General features: G+C 56.4%; 1 protein-coding gene across 12 annotated transcripts in view; it reads right to left on the reverse strand.

Moving 5' to 3' along the window:
• Window positions 1-20165, reverse strand: part of LOC105469417 (diacylglycerol lipase alpha) — a 68424-nt gene that overhangs the window by 25091 nt on the left and 23168 nt on the right. For 3 of the 12 annotated variants that reach the window (XM_011720397.3, XM_011720401.3, XM_011720402.3), the window contains exons 2-3: window positions 2382-2520; window positions 1728-1939 (exon numbers count right to left, since the gene is read on the reverse strand). In XM_011720397.3, the coding sequence (XP_011718699.1) occupies window positions 1728-1939; window positions 2382-2476 (307 nt within the window). In that variant the 5' untranslated portion in view covers window positions 2477-2520. Of the gene's footprint in view, window positions 1-399; window positions 1254-1727; window positions 1940-2381; window positions 2521-3639; window positions 3905-6400; window positions 6498-8841; window positions 8983-20165 lie in introns of those variants that run through there. The other 9 variants (XM_071074490.1, XM_071074494.1, XM_011720398.3 and 6 more) reach the window with 8 other exon arrangements.

Raw genomic sequence — 20165 nt, forward strand, 5'->3', positions numbered from 1 at the left:
CACCTCTCCGAGCTTCTGTGCTCTCAGGTCCCCAGGGCCTCCCTGATGGAGTTTTGCTCTTGTTGCCCAGGCTGGAGTGCAATGGTGCGATCTTGACTCACTGCAACTCCTGCCTCCTGGGTTCAAGCAATTCTCCTGCTTCAGCCTCCAGGGTAGCTGGGATTACACGCACCCGCCACCAGGCCCAGCTAATTTTTGTATTTTCAGTAGAGACGGAGTTTTGACATGTTGGCCAGGCTGGTCTTGAACTCCTGAACTCAAGTGATCCACCCGCCTCGGCCTCCCAAAGTGCTGGGATTACAGGCGTGAGCCGCCGCGCCCGGCCCATTTCCTCATTCTCTCAGGATTTCAGAATCATATGTCCAGACTCTGGAATCAGACATATCTTAGGCAAGTTACCTATACTCTCTGAGCCTCCGTTTCCTCATCTGTAAAATGGGAGTGACAACATCTATGTCATAGGACTGTGCAAAAATTAGATGAGAGCATGTTCACTTCATGGAAACTATTTCCCAGCAAGAGGCCTCTGGAACCTGATGGAGGAGAAGGGAAGGGTCCAGCAGCCGGTCTGCATCCAGCTCAGGCCCCTCAGGGGCCAAGACTGGAGGGGAGGGGTATGGAGTGGTGGCTGAGGAGATCTGCTGGCCTCAGGAGGGCAGCCTGGGAAGCCCCAGCTCTGTGGGCAGCAGTGTGGCAGCTCAGAGACCAGACTTTGGAGCCAGACAGCGTGGGTTCAAATCCCAGTTCCAATATTTACATGCTTACTAGTTGTGTGACCTTGAGGAGGGCTAAGTCTGGGCCCCAGTTTCCTCATCTATAAACGGAGAACAGTAACACCCGCTCCCTGTGAGTTAACACAGGAAAAAGGGCTTAGCCCAGTGCACAGAAGCACAAGAGCAGTGTTCACTAGAAATGACCAGAAGAAGGGGCTGCAACCTAAGCCCAGGAAGAGGACACAGGCTGGTCCCCTGGCGAGCTGGCCCAGACCCCTGAGGGGGTTCCCAGGAAGCAGGGGGCCTGTTTTGAGAAGGATCACAAGGAAGACGTGCTTTGAAGAGATGCACATGGTTTGGGATGGGGTCAGCACCTTTTTCTGAAAAGGGTCAGAGAGTAAACATCTTGGACTCTGGGACTCCTCAACTCGGCTGTTGTAAGGCAAAGCAGCTGGAGACAATACCTAACTGAAAGGATATGTTCCAATAAAACCTTATTTTCTCTTCTTTTGAGATGGAGTCTTGCTCTGTCACCCAGGCTGGAGTGCAGTGGCACGATCTTGGCTCACTGCAACCTCTGCCTCCCGGGTTCAAGTGATTCTCCTGCCTCAGCCTCCCAAGTAGCTGGGATTACAGGCGTGTGCCACTACACCTGGCTAATTTTTGTATTTTTAGTAGAGACAGGGTTTCCCCATGTTCGCCAGGCTGGTCTCGAACTCCTGACCTTGTGATCCACCTGCCTCGGCCTCCCAAAGTGCTGGGATTACAGGCATGAGCCACCGCACCTGGCCCAAAACCTTATTTAATAACACATACAGCAGGCTGGATTTGGCCCTCAGGCTGCAGTTTGCTGACCCCTAGTCTAGAATGTAAGCCATAGAAGGCCTTAGTTCACTGCTGTACCCCAGTGCTAAAACAAGGCCCGGCTCACAACAAGTGCCCAGTAAATACTGGCTGAATGAATGGAGAGGTGGGAGTTGTCTGGGGCAGCACCCCAGGGTGGGTGGCCCTTACCCAGGCGCACGTAGAGCACGTACTGCATGGAGTCGCGGGGCTCCGTGTAGAGGATGCCCCCGCGCATGCTCAGCCAGATGATGGCCATCTCAGCAATCATGCAGCTCAGCAGGATGCCCAGGTAGCCGCGGCCGTGGTCCACCAGGTTCAGGGAGCAGGCCTCGTGCGGGTTATAGACCAGGCCGAAGAGCACCACGGACAGGATCACAAACCTGTCACAGGAATGCCCATGTGAGCGAGGCCAGGAGGCCCCTGCACCTCAAGATGCCACTAGCAGGCAGGCCCTTCCCCAGCCCGGATTCAGGGGAAGGTGGGGTGGCAGCAGGCGCCTCCTCCATAAGACCATAGTCCACCTGGCATCGAATGCCTAGAAGGGCATGGGCAGCCAATAAAAGACTCAGGGTTAGCCATGGGGAGACAGCGGCAGCAACTCCCCCCAGTGTTGAGGGCAGGTCCAGCAAAGGTAGCAGGGGTCTCGGCTCCATGTGGGTATTGCCCTAAGGGGCTCGATGTTTCAGGCACCTCCTCCAGGCAGCTGGGGGCATGACAGGGTCAGGACTTGGGCCCAAGCAGGGAGGAACAAATGGCCAGAAAGCTTCCTTCCAGGCCTTTCTCCCCAAACCCAGGCCTGTGCCCCTGGGCCTGGGGACTCACCAGGTGGTATGCAGGAGGAAGAGGAAGATGGCCGGTAGGACGAGGTCATCGCTGCCCACAGACCAACGCCGCCGGAACACCACGATCCCGGGCATGGCTGGCGGCTCTGCAGAGGCTCAGCGGACCTGGTGCTCACCTCCTGAAAGAAAGCAGAGGACCTTGTAGCTGCCTGAGGAGGTGAAAGCACCCAGGGCCACTGCATTCCTGGGCCACGGGACCAGTCCCTGGTGTGGCCAGAAGCACAGGCATTTTTGGAGCTGGCCACTGGAAGTGCTGACCCATCTCCGGGCAGGAGCCAACACAAAGGACCTTAGCAGCAGGACACAGACTTCAGCCTTCCCTCTGGGGTCTCTCCTGTCCCCCGAGACTGGCACTAGCCCCTAGGGATTGGTTTCTACCTGGGGTTACCCCAACAGTCACTGTTTAGCTCTATTAAAGACCCCCTTTCTCCTCCTTCATGGGATCAGTGGGACCCTCAGCCCAGCCCTCAAACCCTATAATCTTTAGACCTGGCCCAGTGCACACTGCCCTTGGAGTCAAGGGAGGGGCTTCCCAGACCAAGAACAAGCCCATCCAATAGCACAAAGCCTGGCAGTGAAGGAGGAAAGCTGATGGCCTTGGGAAGGTGGGGGCAAGGGACCCTGTATAGCTGGCAGCTGGGACTGACAAACATGGAGGGTGAGGAGTGCCTGGCATAGAGCAGGTGCTCAGTAAGCATTTCTTGAATGAGGGCTTCAGTTTCCTGCTTTGCTAAAAGCCAAGAGCATGCTCTATGAGTTGGTTTTGAACCCATCAGACAGAAGTCCCCACCACAGCTATGCCTCCAGGAAGGGAAGGGCACGGTTGAGGTGCAGGGTCAGGAGTAGGGCTTGGGACACCTTCCACCCCACACTGCTAGAAGGATGGGGTGAGCCCTTTGGGGTAACAACCCTCCCGGCAACCATACCTCCCAAGCCCACCCTGAGCCATGCAGCTTTTACAGCTGGATTTCCAACTCTCTGAAGTAGCTGAATTCAAATCAGCCTCGAGCAAGCTCAGGAAAGAGTGCCCAGGAACTCAGGGCCCCCACTCCTCAGCACCCCGAACAGAAAGGAGGCAGCATGGGTGGGAGGCGACCCAAGAGGGAGTTAGGTCCCCAGAGATGCCCCTAAAGGAATTTAGGGTAGCCCTACACTAAACTGTGGAGAGGGAGCCTTGCTGCAGGGGGCTGGGGACCAAGTTGGTGGGCAGCTGCCCCCTGAGGCCAGTAGAGGCTTACATGGCACCTGGTCCGGGGCAGGCGGCAGATCCTCTCCCCAGTGGCGGCTCCGGGAAAAATGTGTGTCCGAGGAGCCCGGCATCATTCGGGGAGAAAGCAGCCAAGTCTCCCTTGGCCAGTGGGCATAGCCCTCAGGGTGGGCGAGAGGGCGTGGGGCCGGGTGGCCAGCCCGCATGTCCGCCCGGCCCGCCTCCCTATCCCCGGTGCAGTCACTTGGCGAGCTGTGGCCTGGCGCGGGCTGGCAGGCTAGCCTGCCGGGGTCGTGCCTACTCCTCCCCCCACCCTCAGGAAGTGACATCATCCCACTCTCTCTCCAAGGAGGAGTCGGAGCTCAGCTTCTGGGAAGCGGGGAGAAGGGTGGAGAGTGAGGGAGCGTGGTGGTGGGGTGGCTGGGCTTGGAAGGGGGGTGGTCTGTGGACTGCAGGGGGCCGGGGCTTCAGCAGTGCCTGTGACATGTGGCTGACAGCACCAGCTTCAGATTAGGGTTGGACATGATAGGACAGGAGGGGGCCAGAGCACCACGGGTGGCAGTTGGGCTGGGGCAGAACAGAGCTGCCAACAGCTGGTCTTGCCGCCTCCTCCCCACCTCCAGGTGGCTCAGAGGGTGAGGCGCAGTGCCGGGTCGGGCTCAGGGGGCTGTCGGGGCTCCCAGGAGCCCCTCACATGAATGGAATGGAATGGAATGAATCTAGAGATGGGGGAGCAGCACGCCCCTGCAGGTGCTGTGGCTCTGCATCCTGCTCTGATCTGGCCAGACCGGTGGAGAAGGGGGCAGTGCTGTCCCAGAGGGGCTAGCTGGAGGGCTAGGGTCTGGCTCCACCCAGCCTGCCCCCAGGCCTGCCCCTGCCAGCAGCCCAGAATATCTCCTTCTCAGGTCCACTCCATGGATGGCCCCTCTCAGTCACCCTGGGAGGCCCATCCTCTCACTCCCACCCTTGGCTCCATGGAGCCCAGGACAGCTAACACTCCTCGAGATCACACACCATCCACCCAACATGCTCACACTCACTCTGCACTCCGCTCCTCTGCCCGAACCATGCCCGCTCGCCCCAGCTCTCAGGCTGGAAGGAGTGAGCCGAACCTGGCACTGGGCCCTGCAGAGGTAGCTGCAGGACTGTCAAGACGCTGGAGGGATATGACCAGTGGTAACCACTGCCCCCACCTCGGCGTGACCAGCCTTAGGCTAACTGCCATGGTCAATGCCAGTGCCTACCTAGAGCATGAGGCAGGGCTCATGGGGCCAACCCTGCTGGGTACCCAGTGACAGGCCTGCACCCGTGGCTGGCCCACCACCACAGAATCCGAGGCACAGGGGCTGGGACGCAAGAGCCAGGCTCGCTGGTTTTGAACCCGGGCTCTACCACATACCCACTGCGTGACTTATGAGTTGTGCCTCAGTTTCCTCAACTGTAAAATGTCAATTTGTAAAATGTCGATTATCCCTACCTCCAAAAGTCCTGGTAAGAATCACATGAGAGAAGGTCTGCAGAGGCCCTAACTGTCTGAGCTGGGGCGGGCAAGGCGGAGGGAGTGCAGGGAACCCTTTGCTGGACCAGCCACCCCTCCCCCCTGGGCTGGTGGAATGTCCAGCTGGTCACCAACAAGTCAAGGTCTGGGGTGGGAGTGGCAGGGCCTGTGCTGCATGGGGCTTGGGGGTGGGCCGCACCACTCTCCAAGTCAATTCATACATCTCTTGGGGCTGCTATTTTTAAGGGCCTGAATGGTGCCCTTTCTCTAGAGACCCCGGCCCATCACAATAAGGGCCTGTTCCCCTGCTGGGGATGTGATTTCATCTGGAGGAAATGTCTCAGGAGTGGGGAGGGCAGAGGCTACTTCCTGGTCTGGGGCTGCCACAAAGCACCTCTTCTGGCTCTCCTCCCCTGAGGCATGGGGTCCTCCCCTCTAACAGCCACAGTGGGGCGGGGGTGGGCGCTGCCTGCCCTTTCTATCCCACACCAGCGGGGCTTCCAGGGTAGGCACGGCACACCTTCCAGCAGGGGCCACAGGGGCATTGCTGGGGGCTCCTCCTGCCTCTGGTTGGACCCCCAGCACGGGCAAGTGTGAATGGGGTGCCGGGAACCCTTTCACATGGATGGAATGACTTAAGCAGCCCAAGGAAGCCTCGTTCTTCCCCCACCCACACAGCCCCATTTTCCTGCTGGTGATTCAGGCCCCTGGACTAAGTACTAACCATTCTGGGAGTTCCTCTTTCTAAAAATGCAAACTCTTTTTAAAAATGCACATGCTGCCCCCTACTTTAAAAACCTTCCTGGCTCCCCATGGCCTGCAGGACAAAGTCCAAGTCCTTGGGGCGACAGCTAAAGGCTTCCGTTACCCTTCCACTGACAGGCAGTGCAACCTCAGGCACATGCCTCGCCCTCTCTGAATCCATGCATTCCCTTCTCCCCTGGGCAGAAAGGGATCCCAGTGCAGACAGACGCCAGCACAGAGCCCACCCTCAGCTGACAAGTCCTTCTGGCTGGGAAGGCTCTCCAGCACCTTCTTACACTGCCACATCCTTCTTTCTCAACACCCCCCAAACGTGCTGCTCCCCAGAAACACATCACTGGAATAGTCCATGCTTTGCTTACTCCAGTTCTGATGGGTGAAATCCAACTCATCTCTCTAGGTCAGTTAAAAGTCACCTCCTCTTTGAAGCCCTCCCTGACAGGCCCCATGCATTCCTCCTGGAGGAATGGCTACTCCCTTATGAGAACCCCGGACCCCTTCCCCCAGTGCGGCCCTGGTTACACTGTGTTACCGTTAACCTGCTGACTCCTTGCTGCCCAGCTCAACAAACAGTCTCTGGGGCCAGGGTCTCACAGCATCCATCGCCACACCTCCGGGTGCCAGCTGCAATGCCTGGCTCAAGCGCCTCAGCCCCACCCCATGGCCTCCTCAGCACAGCTTCCCTCCCAGTCACAAGGGCTGAGACAGTGGCTCCTTCCCCCTCTGAGCTCACACCCTTCCCTTCTGGGGAAATGTCCCTCCCTTCCTGACTGCCAGGCTGGGCTCCCACCCCAGTGCCTTCCCTGACAGCTCAGGGAGAACCCTCTCCCCCTCCTCTAGCTAGATGAACTGTTCCAGGACCTCAGTTTCTTCTCTTGTAAAATGGGGCTAACAACACCCCTCTCAAGGCTGTGGTCAGAACGGGCTGGGATGACGTCACTACAGGACCCTGCACAGGCCCTGCACACCCCAAGGATCTGCTGATGGCTGCCGTTGCATTAGCAGACACCTGAAGGGCTTTGTGGGGACCTCCTGTGATGTGACCTGTGACTGGGTGCTTGGGTCTGGAAGGTGCTGCTGGTGCCCAGCTGGTCAGAAAGGGCTGGAATAAGCAAACAGAAGCCCTGCCGGAAGAGCCTGCCCCCACCGTGAGTGCTCCGGTGCTGCTGGGAAAAGCACCCCAGGCTGGGTCTCGGCCCCTCGTCCTAAGGCACCCTGTGGGCTTGGCTCTGGGAGCAGATTTTAGGGAGCAGAGTCCCTTGGCAGCCGGGCTCCCAGCAGATGGGGCTCCAAGAGCTCCCAGGGGGGTGAGGGGTGGGAAGAACGTGCTGGCTCAGCCCTCTGGAGTGTCCACAGGGAACTGGACAATGAGCTTGGGAACCCCAGCTCTTGGTCCAGCCATAGGGATCCATCTGACATTAGCTGAGCACCTTCTGTGTCCCAAGTCCTAGACTAACTGCCTTCAGTCCTCACAGCAGTAACACAGGGTCGCAGTGTCGCTCTCATTCCACAGAGTGTGCAAGGGGTGGTTAAGACCCTGCACTCTAAAACAGGCTGCGTCTGAGTCTTGGCTCTGCCACTTACTGGCTGTGTGACCTTGGACAAGGTACTTAACCTCTCTGTGCTTCAGTCTCCTCACTTCTAAACCAGGGATAAGAAGAGTACCTACCTCCGAATTATCAGGAGGGTTAAATCAGTCAACACTTCAAACAGCACCTGTCATCTGGTAACTGCTCAGCAAATGCTGCCACTGCCATTACTATTACTACTGAAGAATGAGATTGACATGCAGAGACTGCCTGACACCATCCTAGGATCAAGAGGACAGGCAGGCAGGAGGTGCAGGTCATTCCTGCTGCCGTCCAAAGCCCACACCTAACAAAGGTCAGAGTTAAAAGGAGTCTCAGAACAGTCCCACTGTCCCCTTTTAAAATGGGAGAGGAACCTGAGGTTCAGAAAGAACACAGAGGCCCCAGCTCTTCCCATGATATCCATCCCTGCAGCGTCACTGCCAGGTGCTGGACACACAGCCTGAGCCCCCAGGCCAGCCTGCTCCCTTCTACCTCACTACATCCCCCACTCAAACTCCTCATTGACAACAGCATTAGCAGCCTGTCACCCCAGGGAGCCTGGGCTGAGATCCTCTCTTTCACGCTCTTGGAGATGCCTAACCTCCCAGAAGCCTGCAAAATCTGCAGGAGCTCCCTCACTGGAGATAAATCTGCAGGGAGGCATCAGCCATGTGCCTACTTCAGTCACCTGTGACTGGCTCTCCTGCCTCCAGCGGTGGAGTCCCTGTTGCTCTGCAGCAGCTGTGGTGACAGAGAGGAAACTCTCAGACAGATCCAGAGAGCCACCTTCCCCGGGCCTCCATTTTACTCCTGCCTCCTGGGGCTGGTGATGGGGACCAGATCCAGCCACATCCTAGGGCTGCCTAGTGCTGGACCAAGAGCAGTGTCCCCAGGACAGAAAGTCCCAATCCCTCTAGGCCCCAGTAAATCAAAATAGAGGGCCGGGAGGATGAGTCCATTGCACATGTGTGAGACATAAGGGCCCCCACAGTTGCTATATGTAAAACTAGCACTGGACGCCTCACTTCCTGGTGGCCAAAGTAAATGCGGAAACTGGCAAGTCTGTAAGGGCTCTTTTTCGCTCTGCAGGGTTTTTTGACCCTTGGTGTCCTGAAGGGAGAGCCCAGGACTCCCATTTCCATGATGAATGGGATTTCTATGTGAAAGGGCTTTGAAATTGGAAGGTGGTCCAAAATAGTTGAGAGGAACTGATGCCTGCTGCCTGCTATCCTCTTGTGGTCATCTGATTCTGAATGTGCCTTGTTGGGCAGGAGCTTATCTGGTCTGGGGGACTTAGCACAGTGAGGCTGGGTCCCCCGGTGGCCCCCGCAGGACACTGGTGACCCACCCCCCAGCAGAGGCGTTGTGTTCACAGGCTCCACCCCAGCTAGGGCAGGCTCACCAGCAGGTCACTGTCTGGCTGCGCTGGGCTGGCAGACAGGTCCTGCTCTCTTTAGCACAGGCTTTGGCGGTGGTGAGATTCCAGCTGTTCACTCTGCGGCTGCAGGACTATGGGAGCGAGTTAACCTCTCTGCACTGGCGAAACTGTAGGCTCCAGGATCCTGGGTGGTGACAGGGACAGAATGATCTCAGCCACCTGTAAGTCGGGTGCTTCGGTTCTCCTAACATTTACGAATTGCCTACAAGGTCTTGGTGCACGTATATGCCCTTTACAAACATGAACTCACCTAGTCCTCATAACAGCTCTGTGAGGTAGGTACTACCCTTCCTCTTATCTGACAGATGAGCTGAAGTGACTTGCCCACAGCCACACAGCCTAGGCCCAGAACCCAGGTCTTAACCTCTGCATGCTGCTTCTGAGAAGCAGGATTCACCTTAGCGCCTGTTTCTGAACTCAAAAGCTGGCTCTAAACCTCTTCTTACAGACTGAGGAGTTCTCTGGGTCTTCATCTGGCTTCAGACTCACAATCGTGTGGGACAGCATGGGACCTGTTCTGCAGATGAGGAAAACCGAGCCCAGAGGAACTCCACAGAGCAGGCTGCGGAGTCAGGAGAGAGCACGGCGCTAGAAACACTATGTGTCATCCAACTCCAGCCTCATCAGGCTGCAGGGTATTACCCCAGCTTTACAGATGAAGAAACCAAGGCTCAGAGAGGCAAAATGGTTTGCCTGAAGATCCCTCCACGAGGACATCGCAGAGCTGGGATTTCAAGCAGCCTCCTTGAATTACTTACAAGAAAAAAAAAAAAAAAAAAAAACCCTCTCCACCTGTCAGTCTGACTCCTTATTTTCACAAACACAGACACAGAAGGACCCACAGGTCCCACCCTGGGCTCCCGGGGCTGCAGTGCCTTCCCCTTCTTCCCAGTGGCCGAGTGGCTGGCCTCTGAAAGCACAGGAGGGGGAAGGTGACAAGGGAGACGATGGAGAGAAAGCACATGTGGGCTGGGGGCCGCGTGCGCCACCAGCCTGTACCCGGGTGTGTGCAACCCAAGTTAGGGGCCTGAAAGCTGTCGCTTTTCACACGTCAGCTGTGCAGGAGCAGAAGGCAGAGCGGAGCCTGCCCAGGGCTGGGGCCAGATTTCAGCGTGAGATAGGTCCTCACACGCCCAGGCCTAGGGATGAAAACAGTGTGCCTGGTGCAGCCGGGGGCAGGAGTGGGAGGCCACTGACATTTGTCCCCTCCTACCCGCCGCCCAGGGTCTTAGGCTAACAAACGCCTTTCCCACTCTCCTCCAGGATGGCCTGGAAGGACCAGGGGAGGCACCTCCTCCACCCCTCGCCATGTGCCAGCCACATAACCATCCTCACTCAACTCCAGGGGTGGGTCTAGCTGTTTGCATGTCGTGGATGGGGAAACCGAGGCTCCAAGAGTTTAAAGACCTAGTGAGTGAGTGGCCGAGTCAGGCTCTGAAGCCAGGTCGACCTGCTGTGTTCTCTCTGTGCCCTCGTCGTGCCTCTTGGCCAGAGACCCCTCCCTATAAAACAGTAGTCAGGGAGCTGGGCACAGAGTTCAGGGAGGAGGATGGAAAGAGAAGTCCCAACGACTTGGGGGCAATGCCATCCTGGGCTGGACCCAGAAATAGTTCTAACAATTATTCAATCGTGTTTACTTAAAAACAACTCTTACATAGCATTTACTACACGCCGGCTACTTTAACAAGCAGTTCACAAGGATTACCTCTTTCAATGTAATCTGTTAACAACCTCTTATGCCCTGTATTATGGATGAAGAAATGGAGGCCCAGAAAGGCTAAGTAACTTGCCCAAGGCCACTCAGCTCTTCAGCGGCAGAGCCAGGCCTGAGGTTGCAGAACCTGTGCTCCAGGCCTCTCCCCAGAAGGCTTCACCAGGGCTCCATTTATTACCAAGGCTCCAGCTACTCGTTCTCACGCTAATTATTTTCTACTTGTCTACAATGAGCAGAATTTGCCATCTGCCACCAGCCCTGCTACTGACACCAGCCAACTCCCTGGGAATCAATTGGGGCCTTTCGTTTCCTGCTGGTTGTTTTGGAAGGATGGCTGGCTGCTGGAGAGCAGGGAGTGAGGGCCAGGAGGGCAGCAGGACCCTTCCCTGGTGGCCAGGCTGGGCCCTCCTCCTGCTCCCAGCCTCCCTCTGACCTCTCCTCCCAGGGGGATTCCTACCAGAGCCCACTCAGTTCTGGGCTCCGACGATGTTTTCCAATAGTGAAAGGAGTCCCCCAGGCTCTGGCCAGGCCAGGTCTGGCTTCTAGATTCTTCCTTGGAGATTATTCATTTTTCTGAAACTCGGAACAAGCCCACATCCCATACGTCCATGTCCCCTCTGGAGAGGCCCAGACAGGCTCTGCTGGCCTCTGGGATGGCTGCGGCCGGGCAGCCTGGTTCTCCAAGCCCTCACGCAAAGGCCGACACCGCCCCACAATGGGTGGCACCAGGCTGTTTTCTCCTGCCTGTCTGTGGGGAAGGGTGTCCGTGGTTTGCGTCCTTTCTACCTGCCCCCGTGGTCTTCTCAGTCCCCTCATGCCCTAACACGTCTTTACCCCACTCTCCCGGGAATGTGACTCTCAAAGGCATTGACTTGGAGGGTGTGGCCATCCAATGAGCCTACCGAGGGCTGCCTTCTGGCCTCGGAGCGGGGCAGCCCTGGATTTGAATCTTACTTCCATCACTTCTAGTTGTCTATGACTGCCACTTCTCTAAGCGTCAGTCTCCTCATCTGTAAGATGGAATAATGAAGGTACTCACTTCATAGGGACTGAGTCATGAGGAGTCAATGAAATAATGCACATAAAGTGCTCAGCTCTTAGAAAACAGGAGCTGCCATTACTGTGATTCAGTAACTATCTCTCCCCAATGTGCGCAGAACCTTTTCTTCACCTTGCATGGCAGGGGCAATAACTCTCAACTCTCTGCAATCTAAGTCAACCCTCCCAAACAGACAGGTGAGCAGTCTGACCCACACCTGCCCTCACCCTTCCAGCCTGCGTAATCCTCTGACCTGCCTTCTTGGGCAGGGAGGGCTCCATCTCCTAGGAGCCAGCACAGCCGTACTGGCACTGCCTCCTTTAATCCATAACCACCCACGGAGAGGGGACTCAACACCCCTGGACCAGCTTGAACCACAGAGCTCTCACCCAAGGCCACAAGACTCTAGAACACTCCAAAGCCTGAGATCCTGCCAGGATGCCCCGCATCTATCTGCTTGCATGTCTGAGTTTCAGGGTGTCTCGTTGCAGGCCCCTTCCCAGCTCAGACACAGGATGCCCTGAGAGGTAGAGGTCCCCCCTCCTTTTAAGCCCATCTGCCCTTCCAGCTTTCCACTGGCCCCACCCTCTGCTCCTCCCCCGAGAGACACCCCCTCTCCTAGGAGCCACTTGCTGGGAGCTCACTCCCCAGATGGCCGCCCTGCCAGGCAGTTCATCAGCTCCCAGCACGAATCCCAGTGCTCTGGCTTCTCAGAGCTTCCTCTCAGAGCTTCCTCGAGAGGAGACTCCGTCTGGGTGCTGGCAATGCCTCAGTGAAGAATTAGCACCTTCCACTTCATTAGGGGGCCCCCTAACGAAGCTGTTAATGATATGCTAAGTGGGCACACCTAACCTGACACCTCCCCTCTTGGGGCCCCCGCCCCCTTGCCCAGCCTACCCTGAGCCCTGGTCCTGCCGCCTCCTTTCCTCAGGCTGTGGGTTGGCCCTCGGGGTCTGGCTGGAGTGGGTGCATGCTGCTCAAAGGTGGGGACGCTTCATGGGCCACCTCCTTAAGCTGCATGGCCATCTAGGGCACAGGTTGGCCACTTGGGCTATTGGGTTTCCCTTCGACTGTTTCCCGGGCATCTCAGAAGCAAGCACAGATCAAGTGACTTTGTAACAGGAGCTCTTTCCCCAGGGGAGGAGGTCTGCAGAGCTCTAGTATGTGACAGGAAGGGCCAACATCCCCTGCCCCCATGAAGGCTGGAGAGGGAGGTGGCATCTGCTGCCACCAACGGCACACAGGCTCTGGCCCCGTCCCCTCCCTCTGTCACCCTCCTCTCCTTCTGTGCTCAATGAGGGGGATCTCAGGGCTCTTCAGTGGGTTTCCGGAAGCCCTCAGGGACCCCAGATGAGGGGAGATGGCCATAGTGGGCGGGCTTCAGTGGGCTTGCAGGCAATGTCAATCAGAGCAGCTTTCAGCGGCTATACATATTGGGATTCTTTGTAACATTGTGTTTGAACAAAACAATTTCAGTGCTTAAAAATGTCTGAAGGCCAGGCGCGGTGGCTCACGCCTGTAATCCCAGCACTTTGGGAGGCCAAGGTGGGTGGATCACCTGAGGTCAGGAGTTCGAGACCAGCCTGGTCAACATGGTGAAACCCCATCTCTACAAAAAATTAGCCGGGCATGGTGGTGCACGCCTGTAATCCCAGCTACTTGGAAGGCTGTGGCAGGAGAATTGCTTGAACCTGGGAGGTGGAGGTTGCAGTGAGCGAAGATCGCGCCATTGGACTCCAGCCCACCTCAGCCTCCCAAACTAGCTCAGAGCTTTTGAGACTCTGTCTAAAAAAAAAAAATAATAAAAATAAAAAAATAAAAAAAAAAAGTTTGAAAGCCACTGAACAGGATGTGCTCTCAGGTCCATTCTAGCCTTGACTTTTAGAGTTTTACTTGCAGAATGGCCAAGGAGAGAGTCTGGGGGCTCCATACAGGTATCTGAGCTCACACAATGATCACAGCATCTCCTCCCCTCGCCTAAGCCAGGAGGGCAAAAGGGGCCACAGAAAAAAGTCACTGACCCAGAAGCTTAGACACCTGGGCCTAGAGCTGACAATTCTGTCCTTGAGACCTTCCTATTCCCTCCCATCACCCCAGCCAGGGCAAAACGGGACCCAAGCACAAGGCCTCCAGTAAAGGGCAGGGGCTCAGAAGGCCCCCTGCTGCTGGGTGGAGGACAGGACTGGACCCAGCTTTGGTCTCAGTGCCTTGATTTACTCAAACGGCAACAGAGTTATGACCTTCGATATACAATGCAGCCCTCTCCTTGTCTATAAAATAGGATGAGGATGATGACAGTGCCTCCCTCTTGGGGTGGCTGGGAGGACAAAGTGAGTTAACAGTTGTAAAGTGTTAGGCCGGGCGCGTTGGCTCACGCCTGTAATCCCAGCACTTTGGGAGGCCGAGGTGGGTGGATCACGAGGTCAGGAGATCAAGACCATCCTGGCTAACATGGTGAAACCCCAACTACTAAAAATATAAAAAAAAATTAGCCAGGCATGGTGGTGGGCACCTGTAGTCCCAGCTACTCGGGAGGCTGAGGCAGGAGAATGGCGTGAACCCGGGAGGTGGAGCTTGCAGTAAGCCGAGATCACACCACTGCACTGGAGCCTGGGCGACAGAGCAAGACTCTGTCTCAAATAAATAAATAAATAAATAAATAAATAAATAAATAAATAAATAAAAGTTGTAAAGTGTTGAGAGCAGGCTCCAGCTCAGAGGAGGCGATTGGTGACATACAGCTTTAATTAAATCAACCCCCAAGCCGGGCGCAGTGGCTCACGCCTGTAATCCTAACATTTTGGGAGGCCTAAGCAGGCGGACGACTTGAGGCCAGAAGATCAAGACCAGCCTGGCCAACATGGCGAAACTGCATCTCTACTAAAAACACAAAACCTAGCCAGGTACGGTAGGGGGCACCTGTAGTCCTAGTTACTTGGGAGACTAAAGCAGGAGAATCGCTTGAACCAGGGAGGCAGAGGTTGCAGTGAGCAGAGATCGCATCACTGCACTCTAGCCTGGGCAACAGAGCAAGACTCAGCCTCAAAATCATAAAATAAATAAATAAATAAATACATACATACATACATACATAAATTCCCTTCTCAAGAGCATATTATGACTCCTAAATGCCCTTTAAATAAAATTAAAACTCCCAACCATTAGCTATAAAGTTCTACACCAACTGCACCCCTACCCTGCCCTGCCCAGCTGTGCTGTAAGCACCCACACCATCCACCTCATCTGACTCTGTCCCTGCCAGCCAGGCACGCCCACTCTCAGCTCCTGTCTTTCCACCTGCTCAGCCACTGAGTGCACCCCATGCCCAGGCATTTCCTCCTCTCCAGATAGCCCCGTTTGCTTCGGGCACTCCTCCCCGACATGGCCTCCACAGCCTCCGAGGCCTGCTTGGGTGTCTGTCCCAGCTGGCCTTCAGCCCCAGCCCTGGCAAACCAGCCCACAAATGACCAGGTAAGCCTGTGACCCACTTTCTTGCATGTTTCTGTTGTGCCTGCCTCGCCTCCTCCGTTACACTGTAGGTCCCAAGAAGACCCTGGCCTCCACCTGCCTCTCTCCCGGCCTGTGGGGGAGTAAGCCAGGAGGCTCTGGGCAACACGGAGACTCGAAAGGGGAGGGGAGCACAGGCCTCCGCGATGAGGGCAACCCCATCAGACCCCTGAAAAGTGCCAGCCTCTGCCTGCCCATGCCTGAGCAGGGCCATGGACCCACTCTGTTCTGGGTAGGTAAGGACTCATCTGCTCGACCTCTAACCCCGGAGTTTGGCATCACTTTCCTTCCCAAGGGACTCACCCTCAGGAGCTTGGGGCCCCAGCCTTGTCACGCTGTCACTTCTGTGGCCTCTGCTTCCCGACCTGCTCAGGGTGTGGTGGGAGGTGGAGCTGGGGCCACATGTTCGGCACAGCCCCTCTGGCCCCAGTGGCACTCCACTCCCACTTAACGAGGACATGGCAGAGAGGTGGCGGGAGTGCAGGGCTTCATCCCAGTCAACCAGGGGCTGGTGCCCTCGGCCCCCTTAACCATCTGCAGTGGGGAGGAGACAGGCTCCCGCTAATGCCTACTGGCCCAGGGGAGGTCAGTGAAGCTGCTGTAACTCCAAGGCATGAACCTTTCTAAGAAGGAGCTGACGGCAATGTCTGAGAGAGACCAGCAGTGCTAATGGGATGCCCAGCTGGGGTTGTCAAGCCAGACAAGGTCCTGGTGAGATCGGCAGAGGCCAAGGCTCCTGCCAGGCAGAAAGTGGCACCTCGTCTCCTCCAGGGTTTGGGGACGCAATGTGACAATGCCTGCTTCCTCGGCAGGCCCAGTCCTAGGAAGACTCTGGGGTGGGGGTGGCGGTAAGGGAGTCAGCAAGAGCTAGGGGACCTCAGCGGGGTCAGCCTGCGTCACAGCTCATGCTGACTCCTCCACCCTCAGTGGCCGCCGGCTGCTATAAATACCACTCCTGTCTCTGGATGTTGCAGGAGGTGACCTAGAATCATGGGCTCTGAGGCCTCCTAGGTGCACCCCCCGCCTGTTTTAGACAGAGCCTGCCTGACCAGAAAATCCTTGCAGGTTAGAGCCCACCCCCAATCACAAGCAGGGCCCTCGGCCAGGAGATAAAACCCCAACACTGAGGGGAGATGGCTTCCAAACCTAGAGCTTCCCCCAACTTGCACCTCAACATGTTCATGGGCAGGGTGCAGATACCAGGTCCCTAGGAGCAGAGCCCTGGCCAGCCCAAGAGACCCGAAAGAGACATGGCACCCAGGACCACTGGTTCAGCCTGAGACCTGCTGCTAGTCATTCTCCTCCATGCCCACCCCCGTCTGGACTCCAGCTCAAGGGTGAAGGCTCCAAAGCCATTTGATCCCAAGTCCCTTCCCCGCCCCCAACTTCTCAGTCCTATGGTTGTCCTCGATTCTTGATTCAGCCTGGTTTCCAAACTCGTCACCACCCTGGCAGCCTCCCTGGGGTATACTCTGCTTCGAAAGCGGCCCTGTGAGGCTGTTCTGCAGTTCTCAGATGAGTCCTTGACAGTTTCATTCTTCCATTTGGTAGCACGCTTCTGAGTGAGCCCTTCCCTCCTCTAGCGGTCCCAGCCAGGCCCAGGCCTCAAACCCCAGGCTGGGCTGGCCCAGGAGCAAGGACAGGAGGTGGTACTGGCCCCAGCAGGTGTGAGGACACCAACACCCACAGATGGCCAGGGTTTGGTTCCAGGCTCCCTGGCTTAGGGCAGGGGCAGGCTCTCAGAGTAGAAAAGGCTGGAAACAGCTCTGGGGGTGGGCCCTGGGTGGTGTGAACACATTTGAAATCTGGTTAAAGTCAAACTAGTGCATGCAGCCATTCTCCATCCATCCACAAATCACCAGAGTGCCTACTACGTGTCAGGGATTGGGTGGATGGTGACAAATAAAAACCGACACGGTGCCAGCCCTTATGGAGCCTGCAGTCCAGGAGGAAAGAAACTTCAAGTGAACCTTCACATATAACAAAGAAAAATCCTCTGATGCATGCTCAGATGGGGAGGCTGCCTGCAGAGCTCGGAGCTGGAGCTGTTTCGGAAGGACTAGAAGAGGGAAGCGACCACAGGAAAGGGTGGCGGAGAACACGCACTGGCGCACTGGAGGATACCCTTGGCAGCAGGGCCCAGATGTGAGGACAGTGGAGGCCTGGAGGATGGAGCCAAGGCCAGGGCCAGGCCAGCGAGAGGAGGCTGAGGCAGGCAGGCTGGCAGGGCCAGGCCCTGGGTTCTGAGCCTGGGAACAAGCCAAAGTGGGCGCGAGGGTGAAGAGAAGTGGGTGGCCCAGAGGGAGATTCAGCAGACAAAATGGGGACAGACAGGGCGGGTATTAAGGATGTTTACTGCCCACTGTAACACTGGCACTGTCAAAGACAACCCCAGCTGTCTGTCCTGTGCAATCGGGCAGGCAGAGGGGGCACCCGATCCCAGAAGAACGCCTTGAGAACGGAGGCCTGGGGCTGCCCACCCCAACCTCAGAGCAACAGCTCCGGGAGTTGGCCCTGGGCTCTGTGAACACAGGTGAAGTCTGTGTCCTCCCCCTCCCCGCAGTCTCAGCTCAGCCCAGACTCGAGCTCAGGCGAGCCCGGGCACAGCAGGTCAGGACACCAGTCCAGGAGTCCCACTCAGGGGCAGTCAGTGGGCTCTGCCCCCACCGCCGAGGGTCCCCAGTCATGCGCTTGAGGGGATTTGAGGCATTCTCCCGAACATTCAGGTCCCTGCTCTTCCTGCCATCCGGCCCCGACCATGAATAGGACTCCGCAGAGGAGCTCTCAGAGCTAATTCAACCTACTACAGGAGGGGAATGGAGGGAGGGTCTCTGCATGCCAGTCACCCACTCCTCCAACCATGTGTTGGGGCTCAGAAAATGGTACCCCAAAGTGAAGGCCTCACAAACAGCCTCAGAAGCAAAGCTTTCCTCTGGCCTTCTCCTGCCTTCCTGTCTACCCCTCACTCTCCCGACACAAACCATAGAAACTATAATTCTCTTCCCCACCCCTCACTCTCCCCAGAGGCAAGCCATAGAAACCAGAATTCCTCTTTCCAAGGCAGCTCATAGAAACCAGAACTCCTTTCCCCTAAATCCACCCACAAAACCGAAAAGTATTAGCCTTTCCCTGCCTTTCTGTGTAAGAGTTGGCCATAAAGAAATTCTCCAGCTGGGCACGGTGGCTCACGCCTGTAATCCCAGCACTTTGAGAGGCCGAGGCAGGCAGATCACCTGAGGTCAGGAGTTCAAGACCAGCCTGGCCAACATGGTGAAACCCCGTCTCTAACAAAAATATAAAAAATTAGCTGGGCATGGTGGCACGTGCCTGTAATCCCAGCTACTTGGGAGGCTGAGGCAGGAGAATCGCTTGAACCTGGGAGGCGGAGGTTGCTGTGAGCCGAGATCACACCACGGCACTCTAGCCTGGGTGACAGAGTGAGACTCCAACTCAAAAAAAAAAAAAAAAGAAATTCTCTGACCTACTTTGTTTGATAGGAGATCATAAGACCCCCACTCGGAATCCTGCCGCATGCCCTGAAGGAAGGAATGCAGCACACAGAGGCCAAGAAAAATCTGAAAGCAGGCCCTGCTGGGTTTCCCCACTCAGTCTGCTCCCATGGTGTCTTACTCCTTTCGTCCCATCACAGCTCTTCCTGGCTGTCCATTCCACCTCAAACTTAAGTGTAAAAATGGAGTTTTCCCTGGATCTTTGGGTCTTCATTCTGAAGGCTCCCATGTCACGTAAAACTTTGAATAAACACATTTGTTATGCTTTCCTCTTGTTAACCTGCCTTTTGTTATAGGAGTGTTGGCTATGACGCTCATGACGGGGAGAAAAGGGATCACCCTATAGCTGTGCCTACAATCCATTCATCCATCAATCAATCCATCCATCCATCCATCCATCCATCCATCCATCCATCCATCCATTCCTCCATCCTCCATCCACTCACCCACCATTTCGAGTCATTCGACGCTATTCATCATACTTAGAAAGCCCTCTCCCTCTCACGCTGGCCTGCCAGCCCTGTGGCCTGGCCTCTGCCTGCCCTCACCTACCTCCCAGGCACCCTGGCCTTCTCTCTGTTCTTACAACAGGCCAGGCGTGCCGAACGCCTTTGTCCTCACTCCTCCTCTAGCCTGGACAGAACCCCCACCCCCACCCCCACCCCCAGAGCTCTGCGTGGCTGGCTCCCTCCTGTCATTCAGCTCCTAGCTCAAACATCCCCTCCTGGGACCTGCCTGCCAAATCTCAGGTACCCCAAGCACCCCCATCATAGGACTCTGTTTTCCCATCAGCACTTCTCACCATCTAAAATTCTGGTTAATGTGTTTACTGTCTGGCTCCCTTCACCAGAGTGTGGCTTCTCATGGGAGGGGTCTCGCCTGTTTTCTTCCTTGCCAGGTTCCCTGCACTGAGTAAAGGTTTGGCAGGTTGGGGGAGCTCATCACATCCCTGCTGCCTGAAACAGAAACCATTTCTGAGCATAGCCTGAGAAGGACAGAAATAGGAGATTATAGGAGCCAAGGCAGAGCTGCACCCAGAACCCAGGGCTCCTGACTCCCAGCCCTGGCCTCTTTCCACACCATCTGCTGGCCATGCCTGGGATCCAAAGCCCTATCCTGAACTGCCCACATATGCGACTTCACTGGCTACCAACGACCACGCTGTGGGCGAGGCAGGGAGGAAATGTGGCATCTTCATTTTACTGATGAGGCCACTGTGGCAGGAAGGGGCTGTGGGGTGATTTGCCTGTGGTAATGCAGTGAGAGGTCCTGCTACTGGAGGGCTCCCCAGCGTTGACAAGCCTGGCTCCCCTCCACCTCCCTGTGCATCCGGGCAAGTGTGACTTGCGTCCACCTCCGTACAGCATCCTGTGGGAGGGAGAGGGCACCTCCAGGAAAGAGCACAGAAAGCCACGTTCTCAGGATGCAGCCAGGAGACTCAAGCCCTCTCCCAACCGGGGGCCCGGAGGGCGCCTCAGCCACGGCCTGGCTGTAAGTGAGAAGGGGAAGGACCTGGGGA

This window comes from Macaca nemestrina, chromosome 12 (genome assembly GCF_043159975.1).
Source record: "Macaca nemestrina isolate mMacNem1 chromosome 12, mMacNem.hap1, whole genome shotgun sequence".
Taxonomy (NCBI): domain Eukaryota; kingdom Metazoa; phylum Chordata; class Mammalia; order Primates; family Cercopithecidae; genus Macaca; species Macaca nemestrina.